Source organism: Sphaerodactylus townsendi, linkage group LG09 (assembly GCF_021028975.2).
Source record: "Sphaerodactylus townsendi isolate TG3544 linkage group LG09, MPM_Stown_v2.3, whole genome shotgun sequence".
NCBI classification, from domain to species: Eukaryota; Metazoa; Chordata; class Lepidosauria; order Squamata; family Sphaerodactylidae; genus Sphaerodactylus; species Sphaerodactylus townsendi.
In genome coordinates this window covers 57,823,743-57,837,707 of record NC_059433.1, presented here as the reverse complement: position 1 = coordinate 57,837,707, position 13,965 = coordinate 57,823,743, and the positions used below count along the sequence as shown (strand labels likewise).

At 41.0% G+C, this 13,965-nt stretch overlaps 1 protein-coding gene across 5 annotated transcripts in view; it reads left to right on the top strand.

The window, feature by feature from the left end:
* ASPH (aspartate beta-hydroxylase) overlaps positions 1-13,965 on the top strand; it is a 145,834-nt gene that overhangs the window by 108,913 nt on the left and 22,956 nt on the right. For all 5 annotated transcript variants that reach the window (XM_048507294.1, XM_048507291.1, XM_048507293.1 and 2 more), the window contains 4 exons: positions 2,714-2,850; positions 7,000-7,098; positions 7,826-7,915; positions 13,225-13,362. In XM_048507294.1, the coding sequence (XP_048363251.1) occupies positions 2,714-2,850; positions 7,000-7,098; positions 7,826-7,915; positions 13,225-13,362 (464 nt within the window). The remainder of the gene's footprint in view (positions 1-2,713; positions 2,851-6,999; positions 7,099-7,825; positions 7,916-13,224; positions 13,363-13,965) is intronic.

Here is a 13,965-nt window from a genome sequence, read left to right as displayed (position 1 = left end):
ATTTATACCACACCTTTATCCACAGTAGGGACCCAAGCACCATATATCATTGTCTTGTTCTCCTTTTAATCCTGTGAGATAGGGTAGGCTGAAAGTATGTGACTGATCCTACCTCACCTAGTGAACTTCCATGGCAGACTGGTGATTTGAACCTGGGTCTAATGTTCTGGCTTTTCTTTGGTGCTACTAGTTCACAGTAGTAATCAACCAGGCCCAGGTGAGTTGTTCAAGTGAGGTAGTACCAGGTCGCCTGATGGTTGCTGCCAGGCCAGTCTGAATGAATCCTCTCTCAAAGACCAAAACAGCCCTAGAAAGGGCTCTAACCCCACCCCATGCCTTTTATTGACTAAAACCTAGCCTAGAATGCTGTGGTTGCCTAGCAACAGCAACTGCGAACTTCAGTTTCTTAAAGCTACAGGTGCTCCTTTAAGATTTTTGTTTTTTTAAAAACCTCAATATGTTTTTGTTTAGATTTCAATTTTTTCTGCAAAACTTGGGGCATTTTTCAGGTTTGTAGAAAGATTTGTCTTGTCTGTTCATGATTACAATTACCAGATGTAAGTATCTTCAAATTTGGCCGACTTGCCTATTAGAATATACAGGTGGGACCTTCGATATCCACAAGAAGGAATTCTCTGCTCTTTTAACCTTTATTCCTCCCCCTGTGTCAGGATTTGCAGAATCCCACCCCCCCTCACACACACACACACACACGCATGCGCGCGCGCACACACACACACACACACAAGCATTGCAGGCAGTCGCATAGCGTCAACAAGGCAGTGGCTGCCTTGCCCCAGGCACGCCCCATTAGGGTCATGTGGGCATAGAAAATCTTCCACACACCCCTTCCCCCATGCCCTCCCTACTTACCTTAGTTCCTCTCTCCTGCCCCTTAGTTTCTCTCTTCTACAGCCTGGTGGGAACTACACTTCTCAGGAAACCTTGTGAGCCCCAAGGTCTCCTGGGAAGTGTAGTTCCCACCAGGCTGCTGGAGAGAAAAACTTAGGGGCAGGAGAGAGTAACTAAGGTAAGGGGGTGGGGGGTAGGGCCGGGCGCCAGTTTGCTCTAGCCACCATTAACCCCTCCACACCTCTGATTGCAGGCCAAGAGCCATGCTGCTCCTGACCTTCAGTGCTTCTCCCCCATAGACACCAGCAGTTAAGAGCCTTCATGGCTCCCAAAGTCAAAGCGTACCCCCACTGACACTGACATTAGAAACCAAGAACTTCAAGCTTATGACCTTCAAGGCTCCACCCACACACTGGCATTAGAGGCTGAGCCATGCTGCTCCCAACCTCTGAGGCTTTTCTCCCACAAGAGTCACCAATGATGCCAGTTAGCCCTTTGTGGCTCTTGGCTTCCACCATGAAGGCTGCTAAAGCTTTCTGCCCGTTCCTTCCCTGCCCCTCACCCCACCCCGATGATTATATTGGTGAGGTTTACAGAAGTATCTTTTCTTTCTGTGTGGCATCAATCTGAAGATTTTGATAACTGGGAGCCATACTTTGCTATTAGATAAATAGATTATGTCAGTAAAAACCCACCCCAAAAGTCATCAGATTGGTTCCAAAGGAGAGCATATCTTGAAAGAGGAATCTTCTGTATGTGGAAGGAGTTTCACTACCTAAAGATCCTTCTGTGAATGGAAGACCCCTTCTGCGGAAAGTCTTCTGTCAACTGAAGTGTTGAAATGTATTTTGACACTCAACAAACTATATGTGCACTGGTAATAGTGAGATAAAAGCATTATAGGAAATAAACTCCAAAAAGATACAGAACTGTATGTTGAAATTTAGGCTAGAACATTTTCTAAATTAAATTTATTTGATAGTATATCACTCCAAACTGCCACAAAATATGATTTTCATCAGCTGCCAAGTACTTCATTTCAGATTATTACCAAGTACCAAGTCAAGTTTAAACTGACAAATTGTAACTCTTCTTGCAGAGAATAGTATGGTACAGACTTGTCAACTGCAAATTGAAACCAATGAGATTGCTAACAGGAAGTTCAACAAATCAAATTTGGTTATATATTAAGGATATTCTTTTGGGGGAAAATCATTCAAAATGTAGTTGCCAGATGTATTTCAACTTGCTGGTCTTTTTTCTCCAAAAGTATTATGTTGTGGCTATAAATTGGAATGAATCCAACTAGATGAAATTATCAATCTTCCAGTTCATAGGAAAATTAATTTGGTATTAAAGGCTTTGAAGACCCATACAGTAACATAGAAGGGGATAGAATGTGACTTTAATATTAAGTGAGCTAATGTCTTCCTCATTAGCATGTTTATAATTTTTCTACTTGAATTTAACTCTGTTAATGTCTTAATGCAATTGAAAAAACCAGCAACATACACTGTAAAGAACCGAGGATTACATTTCGACATACCAGTTACTGTGAAACCACATCACTGTCCTAAAAATCTGTGATGTGGACAATATTGTGATTGTCCACAAGAGGTCTCCAAAAGACTGGTTGATACATTCCATACCTGGTTTTGCTAAATTAGTACCTTTTTAATATTGGTAGTAAAAATGATATACTTAATTCACGTGGACATATATCCCTTTTCATATTCTATATTGTTACTGCTTAGTAGCATAGGAAATATACATTCATATGTTTTTGTTTGTATGTACTTGGTAAATATGTCATATTCTAACCACTGCCACTTGTAAACTAAGTTGTATCTGATCAAATTAGGTCGCATGAAAGGTTCACTGGTAACACTGCAAAAACTAGTCAGTCTGTTTCCTAATGATACTTCATTCAAGAATAACCTTGGAGTGGGCTACCTTTTGATTGGAGACAACAGCAATGCCAAAAAGATTTACGAGGAGGTGAGTTTAAATACATGTAACTTTTCAGAGCAGGAAAGCAGCTACTTTGGCAATTTTAGATCATGAAAATGGTGAGTGAGGCTTAATCCACATCTTCCCTCATGTTATGGTACTGATCAAAATGGGGGACCCACATGCTGGTAAGTCACTTAGAGACATTGCTGGAAGCACCTGGCAGAGAACTTCCATCAATTATGCACCCATTTTTATTTTGCCCTTTGTCAGCAGTAAATTCACCTGCCTTTCTTGCAGGGCAAGTAACATGTGCTGCACACTGCTGTTGTCTCCGCCTTTTCAGTTTTTTCTGGCTCAGTGCAGGAATAATAAATTTTCTTGCAAATAGTGTTCTTCTGTCCTGGGTTTGTGCTGTCGCCATGCCATGTTGTTTGTGGGTGTTCCCACATCTACAAAATTTGCATGGAGAATTAGCATGGAAGAGTTTTATTCTGCCTTCATGGATCAGTGTCCTCAGGTGCATGCACCTGAGCCCTGCAGGGATAGGGTGGGATGTAAGTCCAAATAAATAAATAAAACATTTACCCAATACCTGCTTGAGGGTGAGGGGCCAATAGAAAACTTATTAAACATATTTCAAAGGAACATAATATTTAATACATCAATACATTGATATTATCACCAGTGGGAAACAATGGATTTCATGCTATGGATAAAGAAGGCAGCAAAAACACTTGCCCTGGATGCCATGATAATGGGATTTTTTTTTCTGCTGGGAAACTGCATTGACCAGCAAGGATTTGAGCCATTCCACCAGCTGGACCAGCGGCACCCCGCAAACCTGCCAGGGATGTCAAAAACTCCCAATCAAATTAGATTTCACAAAATAAGTATTCATGTGGTATTTATGTGGTGCTCCACTGATGGCTGCTAGTTGAACAAAGGGAACAGTTGGGATTGGTGGGATTCCCCTCTCCCCAGGTTGGCACAGGCATGGCGGTCAACGAGCTCTCCAGGGCTGGTGGAAGCCAGCATGGATCCCCAGACAAATAGAGGACTTTTGGTTACAGTTCACAGATATTTGACACATTTTTCACGTTATTAATGCATTGATGTATTACCAAAAAAAGAAAAAATAATAAAAGAAAAGCAAAGACAATCCACTGGAAGTCACACAACCATACAGAACAAAAATGGAGGTTGGAGGAGACAAGGAGAAGACCTGCTGTAAAAGTGGGAAGAGGGTGGGATGACACAGGTGTAGGATGACACTCTGAATGGGGATAAGGAGGAGGAGGAGGAGGGGGGGGGGAACCCAAAGGAGGCATTTACTTCACCTTCCCCACAAAATGAAAAAAATACATTGCAGGACTTCCTCTTAAGGCAGAGTGGTCACTTCAGAGCAGTTGCATAAGGGAAAATCCAAGCTGAATCATATATTGAAGTTGTTGTGTAATTAAAAATCTGATCCAAAGCAAAAGGACTCTTGAAGCAGGAAGAACAGTGGTGCACAATTGGCCAGCATCATCTGGGTAGGCCCTGAGTAGGACTGGGTGGAATAGTATAGCTCTTGGAGGCAGAAGAACAGCAAAGAGGAGTGGAATGTATAATTCGCTAGTGTGCAGTAATCTAGGTTTCAGTCTGCATTCTGTCATTGAGTTAAATGACGTTAATGATCCTAAATTGTCATCATGATTGGATCCAGTGGTAAATCTCTGTTAGCAGAAGGCTTTTCCAGTACCAGAAAAGAACTTCCTCTCTTTCCCTTTGTGCAGCCTGAAATGCTGTTCTTAAGGGACAGAAGACCACCAAGAATGGCACAAGATGGGAGATAGTCTGCAGTGGCAGGAGGCAATTATCAAACATTTACACCCTACTGTTAAAATTTACTGAAAGATCTAAGCCCATTATGGAAATAAAACAAAACAGGAATAAGCAGATTTCTCAGTTCTGCTGTTATATTCTCTGGTTCTGAAAAGTATGGGGCTTCATCCTGGTTGTTTTCCAGCAGCAAAGCAGAATTTTAGATGTCAGATAATGAATTTTGTGTGAGAAAATAAAGGGTTTCATAAAGATAAAAATGGATTTCTAACAAACAAAAATGATTTTATTTTTGTAGCCTTTCCACACAAATATTTGTAATACAGTAAACAATGATTTAGGTAAATTGGGAAACCCCTTCCATGAATATAAAGCACTGTTTTTGTACCAACGAGTAATTTTATTTGTATTATTGTTTGCTAATAGCTGTTTTTCTACATCAAAAAGAATTTTAGAAGGCATATTCTGGTATTTCCTAAATCCAGCACAGTAACACAGGTTAATGGAATATGAAAGCATCAATTTAATTTTTTTCAAGGCATATCTAGGAAATATGGTGGATATGAGGGTATTTGTGCCACTGCGTCTGAAGGCCTCTGATGCATTTCCTGAGCACTGAGGTACAGGGAATCCCTTCTCCCTCCCTTTTTCTCCTCTGGGCTCTTCATTTAGGAGAAGTTCTGGATCAACAGGCCAGATAACTTTTGCGAAAACACTCTCCACACATGACCTAATTTTAAAATACCCTCTTCAATTGTTCAATCATGTTGTGAATGCTCTTTATATTTTTGCCCTTTTTCAGTGAGGAGCCTAAACATTGAACCTTAAATCAAAGAACTGTAATGTCTATAGCCAGAACTGAACCTGATGGGAAATGTGCCCTCTTTTCACAAGCTATTATACCAGCCCCTTCATTGTACCACAGCTTGAAGACAATGTCAAGAAGTGATAGTATTTCATTTTTTCCCATTAGATGTTTTTTCCTTTGAATCGCATAGTCCAGAACAGAGACACAATACGTTAAATACGGTCTTTGTAAAAATCAAAGTGTCTTTTGTATTCAAAGAGCAATAGATCTTGGTTTTACTTCTTCAAGGGATTCCTCTATAGTATGAGAAATCTGAAGGCAATTTTTCCCCTCTGCCACCTCATGCCATAGATAAATTAGTGTTCTGAATTAGCGTAAGGGTTAGTCTTGAACCGTAGATTAATTACTGTTCAATTAGCTGAAAACGACATGGTAGCATGGCAGCTCTCCCCCCCCCCCCCAAATTAGTTGGAGTTTTCATAACATACCCTGTGTATATATAAAACCTGACATCTCAAATGAAGTTTTTAAACAAGAATTGAGCAATGGATACCAGCACAACTAAGAGTCTTTTTTGCAGCGCAAAAGGAGCGTCCTTGTAATATTTTCCTTGTAATATTTAGAACCACTGGCCACATATTATGGCATGAGAAGATCTAGAAATTTCTTGTCACTACCAGCTAAGACTGTGCAACACATTGCAATGCAGGGTGATCTTTCTTAGTTTTGAAAGTGTGAGTCAGACTGAAAGAGTACACTGAATTAGATGGTTTCTTGCATTTTTGGAGTAGCCAATGTATACCAATATATGTGTATTAAAAGAGCCTTTAGCAATAGGAAGCCATTAAATGTAGAAGAAGAAGAGTTGGATTTATATCCCCCCTTTTTCTCCTATAGGAGACTCAAAGGGGTTTACAAACTCCTTTCCCTTCCCCCCTCACCACAAACACCCTGCGAGGTAGGTGGGGCTGAGAGAGCTCAGAAGAACTGTGACTAGCCCAAGGTCACCAAGCTGGCATGTGTAGGAGTGTACAGGCTAATCTGAATTCCCCAGATATGCCTCCACAGCTTAGGCGGGGAATCAAACCTGGTTCCTCCAGATTAGAGTACACCTGCTCTTAACCACTATGCCACTGCTGCTCCTGTAAATAACATCTTATCATAAACAACTTGATATCCCTGAATGCGGAGGCAAAATTAGTCCAAATGGAAATGTATTTCCTTACTTCATTTATTTACTGCCTTTCTTTCAGAGTCTCAGTGTCCTCCCGCCAAGTGGTAACATATATACCTCAGTGGAGCTGAAATTTCTGGCAACCCATTCTCAATAGATATGAGATTCAGAGGGTGTGTAAGATAAAAGGATTTCATGTGTTGGAGAAAACTGCTGCACTGTGCTGCAGAAAAGATAGTAAGAGTTGAGGGTTGCTGTCTTCAGTGGCAACTAGCCATGGGCAACTAATGGAGTAGTTGGCCTGTACGTTGCTATTATATTATAAATTAATGTTCCAAACCCTTTCAGTTGTTAAAGTTCTAATGATAACTTGTTTTGCTTTCTCATACAGGTCTTGAACCTTGCTCCTAATGATGGCTTTGCTAAAGTTCATTATGGCTTCATCCTGAAAGCAGAGAACAAGATTGCAGAAAGCGTTCCTTATTTGAAAGTAATATACATTACTTTTACATTTTTATTCATATATACCCCTAAATTTTACTTCCTGAATTTTCTGCTACTGAGGGATAGTTCACACTTCTGAAAGAAACCTACTCCACCTAGTAAAGTAATGTTACCTTTCACAATACCATTTTCTGCCACCATTTACTATATAAAAATGGAGGGAGAAAAGGGTTTTTTTCCCCCAATGGAAATACTTGTATGGGTTGGACCTCAATAACAAAGAAGACAGAGCACAGAGAATTGGTGATCCATAATGCCCTGTGTGAAAAAAAGTACTTTGGATAAGAAGTGTTTGTTTGTTTGTTGTTTGTTTATATTTTGCCCTATTCCCGCAAGGCTCAGGGTGAGTTACAACATAAAACTTAAAATAATCAATTCAACTTTCAAATATAACATCCCAGTATAAAAACAATTAAAACCAGTTAAATAATAGTAAACGCCAAACACAATTAAAAGCGATGGCATTAAGTAATCCTTTCCACTCCCCCCCCCCATTAAGTAATCCTTTCCACTCCTCCCCCTCCCCCCCCCCCATGGAAATGTAGTAGAGAGATGATCTACTACATTCAATTTGGTTGGCTAGTTGGAAAAGGCCTGGTGGAACAGCCATTTCTGGCAGGCCATGTATATATTGTAATTTAACTTATACTCTGCTGGACATAAACTTTTTTTTTTATAAGACTATTGATACTGTAATTGTTAACTTTCTCTAGGAAGGTCTAGAATCAGGAGATCCTGGTACAGATGATGGACGCTTTTACTTTCATCTGGGGGATGCCATGCAGCGAGTTGGCAACAAAGAGGTAGAGTTTTATCTGTTTGAGGTGTGATTAAAAAAAAAATTCTGCAGGAAGATGTCTGGAGCAAATAGACTTCCAAAGAGGTGAACAATCTCTAGTACCAGGAGAACATGCTCTCATGAAGCTGCCTTATGCTGAGTCAGACCATTGACCTATCAGGGTCAGTATTTTTACTCATTCTCAGCCTCTCTCCAGGTAGGCATTGCCTGGCAATTAGCAAGAGATGTGGGGAGGCAGGGAATTACCATAGGGTGGAGGCAGCAATTGTTGTTGCCATATGATGACATCATGATCTTGAATGTGGGCAGAGGCATAGGAGGGGAATGGTGCCCAGGGCAACACCTGCTCCAGCTGTCCCTGAGCCCCCCCCCATGCCTCCTCCCCCCACACCCCACTTATCTTAGCCGGTGGGAGCCTGCCATGAGCTGCCCCTTGGTCCGAGCCTGCCAGGCTGCTTCTTTGGCTGGTGGAGGCTCACCTGGCTGAAGGAGCCGCCTGGTGGGGTGGGCTTGAGGGAAGGGGGGTTGGGGGTGATTCTGCACCCTCCATGTGATCAGCTGGCATGACCCCACATGTCCCCATGAGCACTCCGCCTCTGCATCAAGCTGATTCTTAAGCAGAAATGCACTAATTAAAATATATATAAACTGCACCACAGCTTAGCAGTGTAAAAATTGTATTTTAACTCTATATCATAAGCAATACTTAAGAAAGAAGATATTTTGTTTTAGTATCTTTTTAGTTAGATACCATTTAGATCTTTTTACTTAGATACTTCTTACTTAGATATTTTACTCTGCTTGTGATACAGAGTTAAAAATACAGTTTTTATAGAGCTAAGTTGTGTTGCAATCTATATATTTTTAAGAAGTGGGCACCTGGCAAGCCTATCTCCACTGTCTCAGGCAGAAGTCTTTCACATCACCTACCATCTTATCATTTTAAATGGAGATGCTAGGGACTTAATCTGGAACCTTGGACATGCCAGGCAGATTGTCTACCACTGAGCCACAAACCCCTCTACAGCAGAGGGCTTCTTTCTCCGTTTACAAATAAAACAAATGGAAACAATATGGGGAAAGCAGGAAATTCTATTTGCAGCAGCAACAGTAGCTTTTCTTTGGAGCTTCCTCCCTCAACTGTGCTTGTGGAGAGCTTGCAGCGATGAGAGAAATCTGGGTTTATTTCCTGAGAGAAGGATGCACTAACTAACTTTTAGTATGACTGATAATGTTTATGATGTTGAGGCTCCAGTTTGTGTAGATAAAAAAAATGGAGTTCATGAAAAATGAACTTCTTGGGGCAAAACATACTGTTAAATTTGTCACTTGCTTTTTAAATTAAAAAAAAAGGTTGTTGGTCTGCTGAAATTCAAAATTTAATCATGGAAGGAAATCAATACATAAGCATTGGTAATTAGTCACTGACAGTGAGTATTCATCACTAGAGGCTACAGTGAGAACTGAAAACTCAGCTTTTGAATGTTTTAAGGATGCTGCAGCTAGGGAAAATTGAGCCCGGGGCAAAATCTGAGTTTTGCGCATACACCCTCCCATATGGGCAGCCACCCTCCCCCACCACAACTAAACAACATTTTTTGCACCAGGTCATCTCAAAGTCACCATCACATTATAGAACATGCCCCAACACACAAATCTGAACACACCCAGGGCTCCCTAGTTTAAAGAACATTGAAAATGATGCTGTTTTTTGAAGGGGGGGAATCCACCCTGAAACAGCATCACTTTTACTTTTGTTTAAACTAGAGAGCCCAGAGTCTCCTTTTAAATCCACCTTAAAGGGAGACTCTGGGCTCCCTAGTTTAAACATTGAAAGAGATGCTGTTTGGGGGGGGGGGGGAATCTACCCCAAAACAGGATCACTTTCAATATTGTTTAAACTAGGGAGCCCAGATTCACCTTTTAAATACACATTAAAGGGAGACTCTGGGCTCCCTAGTTTAAACAGCATTGAAAGTGATGCTGTTTCAAGGTAGACTCCCCATCCACCCCCCAAACAGCATCACTTTCAATGTTGGTTGTTGTGGGATTTCCAGGCTGCATGGCCCTGGTCTGATAGATCCTGTTCCTAATGTTTTGCCTGCATCTGTGGCTGGTATTTTCAGAGGTGTATCACAGAGAGAAGTCTGTTATACACTGTGTCCAGTCTTCTCTTATAACAGACTTCTCTCTGTGATACACCTCTGAAGATTCCAGCCACAGATGCAGCCAAAACGCTAGGAACAAGATATAGCAGACCACAGCCACACAGCCTTCAAAACCCACAACAACCAGTTGAATCTGGTCATGAAAGTCTTCAACAATACTTTCAATGTTTTTTAATGTAGGAAGCCCAGATTCTCCCTTTAAATCCACTCCTAAGGGGGTGGATTTAAAGAGAGAACCTGGGGAAAATTTGAGGGTGCCTGTCAGGGGAGCAATGTTTTAGCTAACAGTACCAAAATTTTAGGGTATCTTCAGGAGACTCTCCTGATGATACCACCCAGGTTTAGTGAAGTTTGGCTCAGGGGGTCCAAAGTCACGGACCCTCAAAAGAGTAGCCCCATCTACTATTAGATCCCATTGGAAACAATGGGAGATGGACCCCCTGAACCAACCTTCACCAAACCTAGGTGGTATCAGCAGGAGACTATCCTGTTGATATCACCTATGTTTAGTGAAGTTTGGTTCAGGGGGTCCAAAGTTATGGGATTCCTCAGTTAGCCTGGAACCTGCATTTTCCAGACGCTTCAGGAACTACAGTTACTTCCATCAGCCCCTACCAGCATGGCCAATTGGCCATGCTGACAGAGGCTGATGGGAATTGTAGTTCCTGAACATCTGGAGAGCCGCAGGTTCCCTACCCCTGGGCTAACCCCATCTACTATTAGCTCCCATTGGAAACAATGGGGGATAGGGGCACCCCCTTTGGGGGTCCATAACTTTGGACCCCCTGAACCAAACTTAACCAAACATGGCTGGTATCATCAGGAGTGTCACCTGAAGATAGCTGAAAATTTTGGTGCCACTAGCCTAATAAATTTGCCCCCTGCTGGCCAACAACATAAAAACATTAAAAATACCAAAAAAATTAGAAATGAGCCCAAATTTTTCTGCACCCTTAATGGTGGGTGCCCGGGACATTTGTCTCTGGATTTCCCCATGGTAGCTATGCCTCTGCTGCAGCTTCAGGAATAGTACCTTCATGTAGCCCACTTGCTTTCAGAATGGAGTGTACTGATTGAGGAATCTTTAAAGATGCTGTGACCTGTAGAATGTTGAATTGGTGGCATCAGGATGCTCATTTGGTGAGTCAAACCCAAGTTTACAGTTGGGTTTACAGCTCCCCAAACTCTTCAATCTATTGCAGCAGAGAGAATTTAGAAAACTTATTTATTGAATGATTTATGCATTTATATCCCACAGTTTTATTTGAAATAACATGCAAGGCATTTAACAGATATAAAATATCTTAATCTAGTACAGGCATCAAATAATTAACTATTAATTAATAAAACAGTACCAGGTTTCAAGTTTGTACATTATTCTACTTTTTTCTAGTTCAATGTTTGTGTTATATTGCAGTTGTAAATAATGCACATCATTATATTGTATACTATATACATATTGTATACTATACACACTATAATCTACACTATAATATTGATGATGTTTTCTACCAAATATGAGCATGGCTGGTATGGAATTGCTAAAAAGTGGTGAGGGATCATGGTGATCTTATTTATGTCTTTAAAACATTTGTATACTACCTTTCCAACTAATTTAGGGCCCCTAATTCATATATCATCCTGTACAAATATATAATACCCTGTTCGGCTCAATACTTATCTTACAGATGAAAATAATTTTAAATATTTTGATAACTAATTGGGAAAGATTATGACCCAAAATCATTGATACTTTAACAAAATTTATGTGGGGATTCAATTATTGTAGTGCACAAGTTTACAGTTTCTTTAAATGGCTTTATTTTTAATAGTCCTCATTCAAAACACAAAGCATTACTTTAAAGCAACTGAACAGAGGGTAAACCTTGCAGTTTTGTGCTATGAGGTACTTCTTCCTAAGGCCACCATTTCCAGTGGATTTAGATGGAAGTAATTGCTTAGGATTGCACTGCTAATCAGCATCAAAATGACCTGGGATTGGGTCTTCCTTTCGGAATGGATTTTCACTCAAGTGGACTTGCCCATTTTTGTTGGAGAGGATAGAGGCATGTAAACAAGCACTAGGCTTCTTCACTTTTCACTCTCCAGCTGTATTTTCTGCCTTTCTCACTGAGACTCAAGACAGATTACACAATGGCCTATTCCACACCGGCATGGAGCCAGTAAAAACGCAGTTGTGGGGGAGGACTTCACACAGCAGCCGCAGCTGAAACGAAGCCACAATAGCCTACCTCCCCTACAACAGCATTTTTCTGACTCGCTCAATGAGCGGCTCTTTTGAAAAATGGCGATGTTTTTAAAAATAGCAATGCCAAGCGAAAAGTGCTGGGTGGATGCTGCCATTTTCCTGGTGCCACTTTAGTTCCCCTTTTATCTTCTCTCAGCTGTTGTTGCCCTGCAGAACCCAGGGGACACGCTTCCTGGCCTCCAACTCTGGAGGCATCTTTATGGCCATGGGGGCATGTCCCTTGGTCTCTGCAGGGTGATGGCAGCTGAGTGGAGGTACGAGGGGACCTGCGTCAGCAGGCCCCATGCAAAGGCAGTCCTGTGGGGCACCAGGGACATTCACAGGGCACCGTGCGAATGGCCCTTGGGGGTATACCAACGTCAAGTATGCCGATGCACCTACACTTGTGAGGCCCATGTGAAACGGGCCAAAGTAAATCAAAACAATCAACAGGATGGGGAATACAATAAACATTGTAATAGGATTTGCATTGCAGAAATCTGAAGCAGAGCTGAAACAAAGCAAAAGCATTAACATGATGTATTAAACATTTGCAAAATTACATAGTACGATCATAGATGGTACAACAGATGGTACAAACTGTACACAGTAGTATAATCCACAGTCCCTATCCTTTTATCGAAGCATCTTTCTCAGTTTTGTTACAGTATAGCCTAATTACCTGTTGAAAAAAACTCTCCTGAGTAATTCAGTTTTATTCAGTTTTAATGAGTTATTTATGACAGCATTGAGTTATAGGAAACTAGTCATTAAATATGGAGGGTGTATTGTTAGGATGCACAGAAGAACTGCTTGAATATTGTATTTGCTATCGATTTGTCCTTTTCTGCTGAGCTGTAACTAATGTAAATGAGTTAACAAATTCCCATCTTCTAGGCGTACAAATGGTATGAACTTGGCCACCAACGGGGTCACTTTGCTTCTGTCTGGCAGCGTTCTCTATACAATGTCAAGGGCATAAGGGCTCAGCCATGGTGGACAGCAAAAGAAACAGGTTACACAGAACTGGTCAAGGTGAGTCATATTATCTTATTTGCTACATATCTTTATCCTAAGTAGAGAACAAGGATGAGAATAAGAATGTGAATCCTGTGACTGCTTCCTTGGAAGAAAACCCTCATGAATTACTGTGGGACTTCTGAATAAGTGTGCATAAGATAGGACTACACTATAAATCTTTTCATTCTTTATGGCTTGGATCTGAAATTCATTATGCTAAATTCTCCTTATTCATTCTGGAAATCAGCATTGGAAGTTAAGCTGGTGAGTGTTCAGTCCATGTTCATATTGTTTTACAAATGTATATCAGAAGGAATGGATTGTGGGGTAGTGAACACAAAAAAAAATGACATGCTAGTCCACTTAAGTTCCATCAGATGAAGATGACTGTAGTGACTCAGTAATTCACACTAATTACCAAGAAGCAAGCCTTAAATTGCTGGTTGTTGTAATTAGTAGAAACAGGCTGATCCATTTTCCCTTGTGTTCTCCTAATTCTCAGAGTCCTCAATGGGAAGTTTCATTGCATAAGGTAGGCAACATCAGGCCAGCTGAATAAATACAAAAATCAAACTACACTTTAAGTAACTCCTTAGTGTTTCTATAGCCCTTGAGATA